A 14,397-nucleotide genomic window follows, 5' to 3' on the forward strand; every position below is an offset into this window, starting at 1 on the left:
AGTTTAATATCTAAATACTGTAGTGGTAGTAAGGTGCTTTCACCTGATCTCTGGATGAGGTTTGGTGGGTTATAGCGATGCTGTAATCTCTGTTACAGAAATATGGGCCTGAAACACTGGGAAAGTTAAAATTAGTATTTTACTACCTTCGCTCATGAAATGTGAACCTGATTTTGGGGCGTACACTGTGTAGTGTTTTAGAGGTTCAGAGCTTCCATGTCCTAATTCTCTCTCTCTTTATATCTGGGTGTTCATCCCAGTCCTGTTCCCATCATTGGCTCTGCTCTTCACACCTTCCTCTTTAGAACCAGTTTCCATCTCCATGTCCATCCATAATCCATGCTCTCAGCCCCAGATACAGGTTTTCTCTTTGAGCCTTGTTATGCTCCCTGCTGCTCAGAATCCTCCTTTTGTTTCTTCTGGTCCCCCTGGACTGGGGAGTGCTCAGCTCAGCAGGGGCCTGGTCCCTCACTGGGCTCAGGAGCACAGACTCAGCAGACCTCAGCTGCTGAATTTAAGCATTTTTATGGAGCATATGTAAAGTGAAGTGATTTTAAAATCAGCTGTGTTGTGTGTTTTCAGGAAAAAAAAACAGATTAAACTTTATTTTGGCGCAAACACAGCTACCTTACCCAACCACGAGTTCCTTGTTCAAAGCTCTGGAGTGCCTGAGCTGTTGAAGCAAAGGTCACTGGTGCTTTTTGGACGTGGCAGAGTGATGACATGTGGTTCTACCTTGGTTCTGGCATTTTGGCTAGAGCATTCCAAAATTTTCAGCCTGGGCACTGGCACTGTGTGCTTATAAGAGAGTGTTAAAATTGGATAAAATGGTCAGCAGCTGAGAATGAGGTATTGGAGTGAGGAGTCTCTCAGTGGGTTTTAAAAAGTCAATGATGATGTTTAGAAGAATGATATGTTCTATTTAATTATTTCCTAATGAAGTTTGGGCTTTCTGTGATCAGCATGGGTGGTGTAGGCACAGTCCTGCCTGTCCCAGCGTGTTTGGGCAGCAAGTGCTCATGGTGGGCTTACTGTGATGAATTCTCATTGATCTTTGCTAATAGCAAGTTAAAGCTTTGGTATTTGCTAGTGCTCTGATTCTTTTCAGCATGCTAATTATTCCTTTGGATTGGAAATGCTTGTTCAGCACAGGGTAAGAGAGATTGGTGATGCTATGCTGCAAATGTTGTCGAACTTTTCCTGTTTATGTCAACGTGCTGTTCTGGTTTTCTCAGGTCAAATTAGACATCACCACATTTTTTATTCAGCTCACACTACATGTGTGTGTGTGCATATGCATATGCATACACAGCTGTAATTTTTTTATTGTTGTACTAACAGTGGTACTGTCCAGGAGAAATTTTTTTTCCCAACATCATGGTGGAAATATTATGATGATTTTGGAAATGGCTGCAGCTGTCTGAACACGTAAAAGAAAAGACAAAATAGAAACACAAATATTTTTTGTCTGTGCAGAGAGACTAAAAGGTAGTTAGCCAAGGGTAAATAAATGGCTTTGTTTTGAAAGACCCAAAATGGTGACCTGAAATGTTTTGAAAGGTTTTCTGGATGATGGCATTTCTGTGTTCAAAGTTTCAGTCCAGAAGTCTCATACAAAAGTGATAACTGTTGGCAAGAGAGAGCAGTGGGAAGTTATGCCTGCAATAGGAAATCATCTCACTTTTAAAAGTGAACATTGCTATTTCAGGTTTTAATTTTGATAATTAGCAGTAGCAGCTCATTCTCAAATTGCACTTCTAACAGTAGGTGGTCCAGTACTGCATGAGGTAACTTAATATGCCGTTTTTTCCTGAGTCTGTAATTGGAAAAAGACAGGAAAAGCTAACTGCTATTAATTGCACAAGCTATTTACAGCACAGAAAAATTGGTTTCTCATTTGTATACATGCAGAACAGTGTTGGCACTGCTGCTAAGTGCTGCACTTCAGAGGTTTTGCTCTGAGTATCAAATACTAATTCCTGTTACAAGCCCTTAGCCAGCACACCTCACCTGGTTCCCAGTTTGGTGGTAACATATTCCCCAGGGCTGCTTTTGTTCCATGTCCTTGTAAATTCCTCTCACCTCCCCAGAGGATATGGCAGCTCCTTGTGAGGGATCTCTCATGGCTCACTGCGTTCCTGCCAGCCTTCCTGGCGCCCACAGACCTGTGGAAGATGCACATCTCTCCCGGCTGGTGTTCCACCAGCTCTGCCTGTGCTCTGCAGATGAAATTGGGCTGCCTGAAGAGTCTGCTGAGAGTGCAGCAGGTAGCCAAGGAGCTTACTGAGGTGTTCTGGTGCTGCAGGGTACACATATGTTGTACCTTAGGGTGAAAACATGCACTGTGGTTTGCATTTGGTGTCAAAACCGCTGTTAATGCAGGCTAAGTTAATGCAAATTGCAAATACTAGATGTAAGTATGTGTTCACATAATTCAAAGAGATTACACATTTGTGTTTGTGAGAGATGTGAGAGAAGAACCGAAAGGAAGATCACACTTTTAACATGTGCTAACATTTTCCTGCTAAAATCTGGTCTGCTGGTGTCTTCTGCTGGCCCTCCTGCCTAAGCATTTTCTTGTGATGGACCAGGTTATTGTTCATAGCTGGTTTCTACTTTGAGTTCTTCCAGAAGTACTAATGGAATTTTAGTTTTGTTGTCTTTTATTGTATTTGGAAATAGTTGGGTTAATTCAGATTGAAAGGGCCTTCAGGAGGTCTTCAGTCTGACCTAATCAGAGCAGGGTCAACCATGAGATCAGACCAAGTGCTCAAGGGTTTATCCAGTCAAGCCTTTCAGGAGTGACAAAACTGAATAGATGGATGCCCAGTTGGCCTGAACAAGCTTCAGCAGTGAGATAAGGAGATACAGAGCTGGTTACAACTAAAGTTTGCCTTGATTCTTCAGCAAGCCAGAGGTGCAAAGCTTTGAGCTATAATTGAAGGTGGAACAGATGTTACACGTGTATTGGAACTTCACTGTGAATCCCCATCTAAAAAGATGTATAATTTCCCAGTTAATTTCCAGATGATCTTTTTTAACATGCTGCGCGTAGCAGATGTGTTTGTTATATCCCACTCTTTAAAGTCATTTTAGGAAGTTAAACAGATGGATGCCTTTTGAAATTCAGCAGCTGCAGTGGCGTTGTTTCGTGTGCCAACAGGGATGGGAGGAAGCAGCAGCTGAGAAGTGCTTTGCTTGTGAGGAGCTGACCCACTTGCCAACAGCCAGTCATCTACTAATGTTGTGACAGGAATGATTGACTACACCTGCTTTTACTGTGGAATCAGTTGAGTTTCTAGACAGCTGGGCAAGCTTGAATACAGGTTGTTCTACCGCTGGAATAAACAAAGCTCATGTTAAATCTCATACAGGAAGTGATTATGTCTCAAAACACAGAAAATCATTCCCTCATCTGTGTGCCATTTATTTGGAAAAAGGTTGTGTGTTACAGTGTCCTTGCTGCTAAAATTTCAAGAGGAAATGCGAAATTCAGAAAATTTCTCTCTCAGTGCTATGTCTTCAGTGTGTTGTTTGTTGTCCAGTGATAAACATCAGCCAGATCTCCAGTATGGCCATGGGTTGTTTTGACACTGATACCTTCCCAAAATATTCCAGACAGCGAGAGGAGTGTTATTAAAAATCTTAGTGATGGGCTGTGTAAAATAAATGCAAGGCTGTCAGGTCTTCATACTGTAGCTGTAAACCATTGAGTTCAGTACAGCATCATGGGTAAAACTCAGGGTGACAGGAAACCTGTCACCTTAAAAAAATTAAAGTTGATTAAATGTTGAAATATCAAAGCTGTTTAAGGCAACAAACATGTCATTAGTCATTACAGTGGGAACCTCCTTTGATTTGGTAGGAAACAAAATATTAGGACAGCATTCACGAGTAGGTTTTAATGTCAGTTTTGGGTGGTGTATATTAAAAATGCTTGAAAAAAATCAGGGTTAGAACAGCACAGGAGGGTTAGTTATCAGTTTGCTAATGGGAGAACAGAGGAAATACAAGGAAATTCGAGAAGGGAAGCTTGATCCTGCCATGCATGAGGCTGCGCAGTAGCCCTGCAGCACTTTACATTTGATTATTTTGTGTTAGGTTAATAGAGAGATTAAAGAATAACTGTTTCCTGTACATTTCCTTGCAAAGTGATTATTTAAGCTTTCTGTTTTAAAACTGAGTGTGATATTCAGCAGATGCAAGTAAACCTCTCCCTCAATGGACATGTGGTTTTTAGGTTTTTAAAAATAAAATGAATTATTACTTTTTGCTTCCCCCCCTCCCCCCAGTTTATGGGTTAGGTAATCCTCATCAAATTATCAAATTCCCTTGCTAGGTCATCACAGTGGAAATGGAGGTTGGTTTGGGGGGTGTTGACTCTCAAGAATGGTCATGGCTGCTGGGTTGATTGTTGAGTTATGTCTGTGTAAATCTGAAGAAATTTCCCTGAACTTTTTGATTTAAGAATTTCACTAGAACTATTACCCCAAAATTTAGCTGACTAGGGTGTGCTTTTATTTTCCATAAACATCAACTCAGGACAAATCTTTCTTTAAAGGAGCTGTGGAGATAGGCAGCATTCATTTCAGGGCATTATGTTAGGCACTTTCTATGTTTCCTTTGATAGCACAGTGAACAATCTAGGTTTGCATATTATTTTTTTTTCTGGTAACATGTTCAGAAGTTGCTGGTGTTCCTATTATTGTAATTAGTGCCATTCTGTGGTGCATTGCAGGTGACTTCCAGTGCAGAGCTGCTGCTGCTGAATGGCTGCCCTGTGGAAATGCTCCCTTTTTTTTTTTTTGGATTCTAGGGAAGAGTGGATGCCTTCAGGCTTGGGTAGTGAAGTGTACGTAGCAAAAACTGGAAGTGTAGGATGATATTCATCATTCCCTGATATCAGCTGGCAGTAGGTGAGCACCACAAGCACTTATTCCATGGCTCCAGAGCTGCACAGTGCAGCACCAGCTGAACTGGATGCTTGGGCTCAGTAGGCAAGAGGATTTTTTTACTAGAAATTGACAGGAAATTTGTACTGAGGGGAATGGAGATAATGGGAATGTATTATAGGATTGGATCGTTCTGTAAAGAAGATTTTGATAAATACTTCGAATTTGGAAGGCAAATTCTGATGTTGGCTGTAGAGAAACTACACTGATTTAGGGCAAGTGAAAATCTGGTCCCATCCACTCAGTTTGAGTAGTGAAACTTTGCTCTTTACAAAATAGCTGAAGTTGCTTAATGATAATCTGGCCAATTTGTGTTTGTTCAGAACTGCTGATGTGGGAGAGACTGATGGCAGCTGAGGGTGGGCTGGAATGCTTAAGCAGATCCAGTTGTAAAAAGGCTTTGAAATACAGCCTTTTCTTCCGATCTGCTTCTCAGATGGTTTCTGCCTTTAGGCTCTGACAACTCTTCCAGATGATGGAGCAGGTTCATTTGAAATGTGCCAGCAAGGTTACAGAAGGTGACTACCTGATGATGTGAGGTTGTTAGCTTGTAAGTGGTGGCTATTTTTAACATGCCACTTCTCAAGAGGGAAGGGAAACAGCAGCAGAGGGAAGAGAGCATTTTTTTAGGTCCTCTCCTTCATATTTCATCTTAACGTGATGGTTCTTAAAGTCAAGAGTAGCTTGTGGTATTTATATCATCATCATCGCCATCACCTTTCTTCTGTGATATGCTTATTAGTCACAGATGTTTTCTTTGCTTTTCCAAACACACCAAGCCATAGGCAATGTCAAGTCAGGCATAAAATAATATAGGAGCTAGTAGCATTAACCTTGTGGAAACAAAGGACACATGAATAGATTAAGAAAACCCACATGCACATCTCTGTCAGGAAGACGTGATCTGCAAGTCTCTTCCCAAAATAGTGCTGCAGTATTTATTCCAGATGCTGTTAGTGGCCTGGAGAGATGATGTCCATTGTTACAGACACAGAGATGTGCAAGTCAAGGTGAGCTATGGGCTCCTCTGTTAGGATCATGAAGATTATTCATATGTATATGCTTTACGCTGTGGTCGCTGCTGTGACCATGGCACAGACAAACAGTAAGCATCTACATCTTACACCACCACAGAAAGCATTAATTCAAGTAAGCTCTTGTATTCCTCATCCCTTCCAGTCCTGTTCCTGATGAGTTTAAGTCTGAGGAATGAACTTTACATGCAAAGTCAGAGAGATGGACCTTTTCAAAGCCCATCACAGAGCCCCTATCAGTGAGTGTCTCAAGACAGCAGGGCCCAGTTTTTATTATCTTGTGAGAAACTGATATGGCTGCAAATCCAAAAGCAATGGTAGCATAATGAATTCAAAGCTGTGAGTTTACTTATGAAGCTATGGAGTGCAATGCTACTCCAAGCTTACATTACAAAACCATGCAGCACTCTGGTACAGAAGTGGGATTAAATGTGAGCATTGTTCAGAAGATGCTAATTTTAAATAGTGCCATCTTCTGTCACCATGCAAGAGCATTTGCTTGTATCACTAGTGTGGCCAGTGAAATTTCCTGTGTATTTTTTGAAAATGAGTGGAGCAGATGTTCTTGCCCAGGTGGAACTTGGCTTGTATATTTTTAAAAATTTTACGCCATTGTAAAATGAAGTGGAATTAAACCCAGTGTGAATTAGAAGCATGTCAGGGGACTACAAGTGGAATTTTAGATCAGAATTAGTGTAATGCAGACAAGATTTCTGTCAAAAGAACTGGGAACAGAACCAAGGTTTCCTCCTCTTCTCGCTGCTCTATATAAAGAACTCACATGTACAGATTATAATTGCTGTGGTGAGAGGATGCCAAATTATATAATGCTTCTATCCATATTCCTCTTTCTAATCTCTACTGTTCCCCACAGGGGAACACAACAAAAAATTATGGAGTTTACACCTTTACTCCTCTACACCCTTATGGGTTCTTTCATAGAATGGTAATATGAATATAAAGATGGGATCAGCCTTTTCCATATTTGATACTGATGAGGAACAAAAGATGGATATGAATGTGCAAAATGCCTGCAGTACCAAAAATAGATCCATATTTATTCCTGTTGTAACTTCAGTTAAGTTGATGGAGCTATGCCAAGGCTGAGCATGCCCACAGTCTATATGACAGCTGCCTGGCAGCAGTGAAGCTTGATGAGAATGGGTTGGAGAGAACAATTCAACCCTCTGATTCTGACACTGTGTCAGAATCTGACACACATTTTAGGGATATTCACCTCGGCTTGAAATTATTTTTCTGGGAGATTGCAGATCCATCCTTAATGCCTAAAAGCCGAGGATAGTCTTGATCAAGGTATTTTCAAGCCTTGAGTTCAATTCCATCAGCAGTTCTGAATCACCAGACCAGCTAATGAGGTGTTCTAATTGATAGCATAATTCTACATGGTTTTTCCATTTAGGCTAATGTAACATTTGGCTTTGTTGAGGACGAATATTAACCATAAGTTGAAAGGAAGGTCTGATTCTCTGATCTTATTGCAATATTTCATCAAGCTTTTAATTTTATTTGCAATACCCACATGCAATTCATACAGACATTTTCTTTCCACTGGGATATAGAGACCCTGTTTTGCTGTTAATTGATAATGTGTGAGCTGTGGAGGCAGCTTCAATGGTTTTACTGTTCCAGAAACGTTCATCTCATTCATAAAGATCATCTGTTCAAGAGCAGTCAACTCTGGGCTTTTGTTCTCTTTACTGCCTTTATTTTGGGCAATGTGCTGACTTGCCTACAAGCTCTTGAACTACAGGCCATTCAAATAGTTTCCCTCTGGTGCGTTAAGTTCTTGAGTTCACATGAGCCTGCTCACTAAAATTCTGAGTATTAAGCCAGTTCTCAACACCAGAGTCTTGGCACTTGAGCTGACACTCCATGGTGCAGAGCAGTCACAGCTTGAGTCCAAAGCAGTGATACTTTCTGAGCTTCAAAAATCAGCTGTGTAAGCCAAATCAGTAGGGTTTGTTGTGGTTTCATTGTATTGTTTGTTTTGTTTTTTTTTTTTCCAACAGGGAACTGCTTGTTTCTAGCATTTTTCCTTCCATATCTCCCTATTTGGGGAGTGGGTGGATGCTCCCTCAACTACAGGCAGATAAGGAGGGGATGTTGTGGTTATTCAGGCAAAGATACTCATCAGACTTAAACCTGCAAGGGAATTTCTCCAGTCAGAGGCTTACCCAACATTTCTGGGAAGGAATGAGGCTCTTGCTTTTTGTTTAGATAATTCTCCTCCTTTTTTAAGGTTACTTACTCCTACCTTAGACACAAAAATTTGGGTGACTCAAAACAGGGCAGGGAAAACTGATTGGGCTTTTCAAAGATAAGAGACAGGTTCCCAGATCCCTTTGACTGTCTAAGAGAAGTAGTTTCTTCTAAAAATCCTAGCCTTAAAACTAGATAAAAATTAATTTATTAAGCAATAACAACAACAAAAACAACCCAAAACTGAAAATGCAGACAACCCAAAAGCTTGTCAATTCCAAAGACAGACCAAAATTGATGTTGCCAGTCTTTGCAGATAGAGCCTGTAATGTGATAGAATTTATGATCTCATGTGACTACACTGCCACTGGATACAACAGCATTTCAGTGCCATTATGCTATGATGTTTAGATATGTAAAGCAAAATATGTATAACATAAAAACTGCCCCAGGGTTTAGATGACAAAGGATTATTAGATGCAAACTGAATCCATGAGAGAAGCAGTAATTCGAGGTCACTCTTCAAATGTGTTATCAGGAATTCATATTAAGCTTTGATGAAGAATATGTCCACTGATTTGGCAGAATATCTGTCAGGATCATAGACTGTATTCAGAAGAAATCATATTCAGTAGGTTGGATTGCACACTGAGAAATCAGTAAAATTGCTTTGAATGTCCAAAGGAACTGTGGATTATTTAATCCACCATCATCAAAGGATCAGATTCCATAATTGTTAAGGGAGCAATGAAATGAATCCTTTTCTTTTGGTCAAATTAACTTTGTGGCTGGTTTGGTATCCCATGTCCTAGACAGTTTTCCAGGATAAACACAGGACAACAAAAACTGGCAAGTTGGGTGCAGCAGGGATTGGTGGCCTGAACCTCATAAAACGTGTAAGTGAAGAACAGAACGTAAAGCTGTCAGTTAGATCTTCTAATAGCTTTTAAACCTTACTGTATTTTATTACAGATCTAAAATTAGCCTGGTTTTCAGGCCTGGATCTTTTTCAAGATGTTCTTACTGGAGCCCAACCTTCTCTAAACCAGCAGGGCTGAATTCTCAGCATGGAACGATGGAAATGGTGTTGGAGCATCTGACACATTTCTGCTCCAAGGACTACCAGTCCTCTCAGATGGTAAATTTATATTCTTTATCGACTTGTAGGGTTTTGAAATGTTCTGTATAGCTGTGTTTAAGCAGACTTTGTGGGCAGTTATGGCAGAACATTAGAAGATTTGTCTTGGTGGGATCTCAGTGAGATGGATGATGAGGGATGTGTGCTTTCCCATCTGAAATTGATGGGTGAAGAGATTGAGGTGGAAGCAGTTACTTAAAAAAACAGCTACCATAAAATTTACCCTTCTGCAGTTACTACAAAACAGCCTGCAGAAGTGGTACACATGAAAGCAGATGTGCTGAAAAATCCCAGCAACAGCCAAGACTGAACATGTGAGCTTTATGTGGGAACTTGAATTACATTTTACGTTGCAATGTTAGAGGAAGAACAGTACTTGATAATAAGTAGAGCACCATTTCTGACTTTAGTTTTTAGTTCTGCCACTTGGTCACTGTGTAACCTTGGGTAAGTCAGTGAAGATGACATCTGCAGAAGGATCCAGCAATGCTGTCTTTCATCCTGGAGACACCTACAATGCAATCCAAGAAATGCCTCTTTTTTTCTGTCTGAAAGAGTCTCAGCTCTAAAAACCTGAGGTTTGCACATTTAAAACTTCCTGAAAAGACTGAGTGTTAAATAGGCAGGTCCCAGCTCCCCTTGCCATGAATGACTGAGCATGATTGTGCCTTCCTTCCCCAAGCACTGCTCACAGCCTGGATGGGGCAGGGGCAGTGGGGCTGGGCTTCCTTTGTCCTGCTGAGTCGCTTCACCCAGAGTGTGTATTTCAGGCATTTCAAGTGTAGGTTCATTGCTTTCCTGGATGCCCCATCCCTGGAAGTGTTCGAGGCTGGGTTGGATGGGGCTTTGAGCAACCTGGACTAGTGGAAGGTGTCCCTGCCCATGGCAGGGGGTTGGAACTTCTAATCTTTCCTTCCAAGCCAAACCGCTCTCTTCTTGCTGGGATCACTCTTGTCCTTGCCACACAGGCAGTGGCTTAGGGAGTGGATGAGGTGGGAATAAGGAGCCGAAGGAAGTGGCCCTACTAGGAAAATAAAGCAATTAACTGGAACTGTGATGAAGATTTGATTGAAATGCACCTTTTGCTTCCATGTCTCCTGTTGGTTTTGTGAATATTATTTTGAGACACCCTCCTCTAAACATAGAATTTTTAAGGTTAGAAAAGACCTCCAAGATCATCAAATCCAACTGTTAACCCAGCCCTACCATATTACCACTAAACCATGTCCCCAAGTGCCATCTCCATGTGTTTTGTGACTGCTTCCCTGAGCAGCCTCTTCCAGTGCCTGACAATCCTTTCAGTGAAGAAATTTTTTCTGATATCCCATCTGAACCTACTCTGGCACAACTCGAGGCCATTTCCTCTCCTCCTGTCACTTGTGGCTTGGAGCAGAGCCCGACTCCCACCTGGCTACAGTCTCCTCCCAGTGAGTTGTAGAGAGCCAGAGGGTCCCACCTGAGCATCCTTTTCTCCAGGCTGAGCCCTCCCAGTTCCCTCAGCCACTTCTCATCAGACTTGTGCTCCATTCCCAGCTTCATTCCCTTCTCTGGACTCACTCTAGCCCCTCCATGTCTTTCTTGTAGTGAGGGATAAGTCAGAGCCTTAACTGGGCACTGTGGCACTGTATGCACTGGTGCTGAGCCCCCCATGCAGTCCAAGGCATCGCTTGGTGCCTTGATTTGAGATAATCAATCTCCCACTGGCCGGGCTGGTGCAGGTGTGTGCAGCAAGGGGAATATGTGCAGCTCTGAAATGTGTCAGGATGAACAGGAACGCGGGATCCGGGGCTTGTAAGGGATCCTGGCAGCGTGGGGAGGAACCTGCGACACTGAAAGCCTCCCCAGAGCCAAGAGTTGCTATAATAGGGCCGGATTACTCACTGTGCTTATTCAAATTCCTGTTGATGCTGGCAGCGGGAGTTTTTCCCGAACGGCCACGAACAATAAGTCACCTCCAGGTGTTTTGATTTGAATTTTTTTTTTCAAATTTCAAAAAGAAACCGATCCCCGGCTCGCTCCGTGCCGCGCCCCAGCCATCCCTCCAGCCCCCGGAGCATCCATCCATCCATCCATCCATCCATCCATCCATCCATCCATCCATCCATCCATCCATCCATCCATCCATCCATCCATCCATCCATCCATCCATTATTCTCCCCTGCGGAGAGGCTTCTTTCTTTCTTTCTTTATTTTTTTTTTCTTTTTTTGTGTTGCTGCTGGGAGCGGGCAGGGCCAATCGGGGCCCGCCCTGCCCGCTCGGTGCCGGGCAGCCGCCGCCTCCCGCCCGCCCGGTCCCGGCCCCCCCGGGATGCGCCGGGCGGCAGCGAGCCCGAGCCGCTCCACTGCGGGAGGGAACATGAGCTGCCGCCTGCTTTCCCTTCCCTGTCGCTGCTGAATCGCTTTCATTTTTAATCGCTTTTTTTCCCCCCCCTCCCATCTTCCCCCCGCCTTCCAGGTTTTTATGCTCAGCACTGGGGGAGCCGGGAAATTTTGTGGCCGCTGACATGTTTTGATTTAAAAATCGCTGTCAGTGGACGTTTCTCCTTCTGCTCCGGCATCGTTGTCCTGTTCACAGCTATTTAGGCTTAAGAAGCTTGATTCTTTAAGGCTTGTATCCAAGGGCATCAGTCATTAACACACTGAGCTACATCTGCTTCTTGGCTAAGACTGAAGAAGGACATCTTAAGCTGGAAATCCTGCTCGCTCACTCTCTAGTGCTTACGGAAGGGGAAGCATATGCAGCAGCAGGTTCCTTTTTTTTTTTTTTTCCCAAAGGCTGCCTCACTTTGGAGATGCAGTGACAAGATAATGGAGTGAAAGTCTCTCATTTCCAGGCAAGAAAATTGCAGGAGTCAGATAGAGAAAGGAAGGAGCAAGTTACATAGCAGAAATAAGAAAGAGGACAGTGGTAAGGAACTGAAAATAAATTTAGAGGAAACAGGTGGAAGGCTGGCATAAAGCTGGGAGATATTTTAGACTGAAAGTGGTGTGCTTTTTCTTCTTTTTTTTTCCTTTTTTCCTTTCTCTTTTTTTAAAGTTTTTTTTTTAATTGGTTTTATTGTTGATTTTAAATTCTAAGCTGATTTTGGAGATCTCTGCAGTAACCAGGCTACTTCAGAGCAGAACAGCTTCCCCAACGTGTCATTTTCTCTCTCCCTGCCTGCTGCCTCTGCTGTTGCTGCTGCTGACAGAAACGTGTTAGGAAAGCAGAAAGAGAAAATGCCAGCCATCCTGGTAGCCTCCAAAATGAAATCAGGACTACCTAAACCCGTCCACAGCGCTGCTCCAATCCTGCATGTCCCGACGGCCAGGACCATCCCACAGCCCTGTTACCTGAAGTTTGGGAACAAGGTGGAGGTGACGAAGCCATTGTATTCCAGCCAGATTCCTCTCAAATCTTCCAATGGACAAGAAAACGTGGGAGACAGCCTCCCAGCGAGGAAGAGTAGCTCGGTAGAAAATGGATTTGACACACAGGTTAGCAGGCACCGAATGCTGGGGAGTTGTATGCGAGAATTTATTTCTGTGTTGAGTGTGCAGCAGGTTTTCTGGGGTAAATAGCATGGAATTGCAGGGAAGGGACGTGCGTGTGTGTGTGTGCCAACATCTGTCTGCAGTGGTGGGATGTTTTATGTTCCACGCAGTGGCATGTGTAATTCTGTCAGCATGATGGAGCTGATGGTGGGGTGCTGAGGGATGGGGCTGCTTGTGCTGCTTGCCTGTGCTGCCTTCTCCATCACCTCTGCTTGAACCAGGGGGGGATTTACAGGAGGGAGATGGTAGAGATGTTGTTTGTGGGGTGTGTTCTTTGTGTGCTTTCTGTAGGTGCTAAGTGTAAGGGATGGCTAGTGTGCCTGGGCTGGGGGAGGATTGCTGGTTGTCACGAATGTGTTTTGTGTTCGGTCACGTACTGTACCAGAGCGCTAGTTGTGTGAACGTTCTGTGGGGAGTGAATGGGAGGCAGTGCTTGATGCTAGATTACAATATGCATGTCATTCGGTGCAGCTAAATTAAACAGATTATGTAGGAAATGAATACCTAAGTGGAATTGCCTGTATAATGCTATACGTGCATGACATCATAGATGCAGCACATCATCAATGTACACATTTTAGGTTTCCCTTTAACCTGTGTCAGCCTTCTAATGTATTTTTATATGCTTGCTGTATAGGGAGGAGAGATGCCCGTTGCTCAGCTGGTTTAATTTCTGTGGTTGTCTGAGGTTGTCAGTGTGGCTGGGGCTGCCCTGCGCTGCCCTGGTGAGCTTTGCAGCAGCGTGGGTACAGCATGTGTGTGACTGTGCTACAGAGGGAGCAGAGCAGATGGGCTGCTGCGGCAAGCACAATTGATTGCTGTGCTCCAGAGATGGCTGTACAGCCCTGGGATGTATTTTGACAGCAGCCATATACGTTACACACTGCTTCTGCCAATATATGAGCCTGGTGGAAGGTGATACCATTACGCTGAGAGAGGGAAATGATGAGAGACTCACCTGCTTTTTTTTTCCTTCTTTGAGGAATAATGGATCATCCCTGCCACCTAGATTCTGAAATGTGTGGCCTGGTAACCCTCTTCCCTTCAGACAAGTGTGCCTGCTGATGGCGCGTGTTTGACCGCATGCCCTGATTTCAGGATGTGCTGCACTTTCCTTGCTGCTAGACAGGGTGACGTATTGGGCTGCTCAGGCCAGACAGATATGACTGGAGCAGTTCCTGAGGGACTGAGAGCAGGAAAAGGAGACAATCAAGCAGGGAGGCAGGGTAGTGGCAGCAGACAGACCAACCTGTGCATCACGTCTTGCCCTTACAAGATAATCAAGTGCTCTCTCTCACTTGCGCCCGAGTCTGTCCTTGTGATTATGAAACGTCAGCAAAATCTCATTATCTGCTGCCCTTTCTCTCACATGTGCCAGGGTTTCTGCATGGAAATCTACGTTGCTGAAAAAGTGGTTGTTATTTAGAAATACTTTCTCATCTTGTAACAGATTATGTTCACAGAGATCTGCCAGTGGGAGCCTTTGCAGCACTAAGGGCAACACTATGGTGGTTTTAAC

At 43.4% G+C, this 14,397-nt stretch overlaps 1 protein-coding gene across 10 annotated transcripts in view; it reads left to right on the plus strand.

Moving 5' to 3' along the window:
* Positions 1 to 14,397, plus strand: part of NAV2 (neuron navigator 2) — a 390,183-nt gene that overhangs the window by 169,469 nt on the left and 206,317 nt on the right. For 7 of the 10 annotated variants that reach the window (XM_030948571.1, XM_030948572.1, XM_030948574.1 and 4 more), the window contains exon 1: positions 11,750 to 12,821. The exons of the other annotated variants lie outside the window; for them this stretch is intronic. In XM_030948571.1, coding sequence (XP_030804431.1) covers positions 12,564 to 12,821 — 258 coding nt within the window. In that variant the 5' untranslated portion in view covers positions 11,750 to 12,563. Of the gene's footprint in view, positions 1 to 11,749; positions 12,822 to 14,397 lie in introns of those variants that run through there. 10 annotated transcript variants of the gene reach the window in all.

Source organism: Camarhynchus parvulus, chromosome 5 (genome assembly GCF_901933205.1).
Source record: "Camarhynchus parvulus chromosome 5, STF_HiC, whole genome shotgun sequence".
NCBI lineage: Eukaryota > Metazoa > Chordata > Aves > Passeriformes > Thraupidae > Camarhynchus > Camarhynchus parvulus.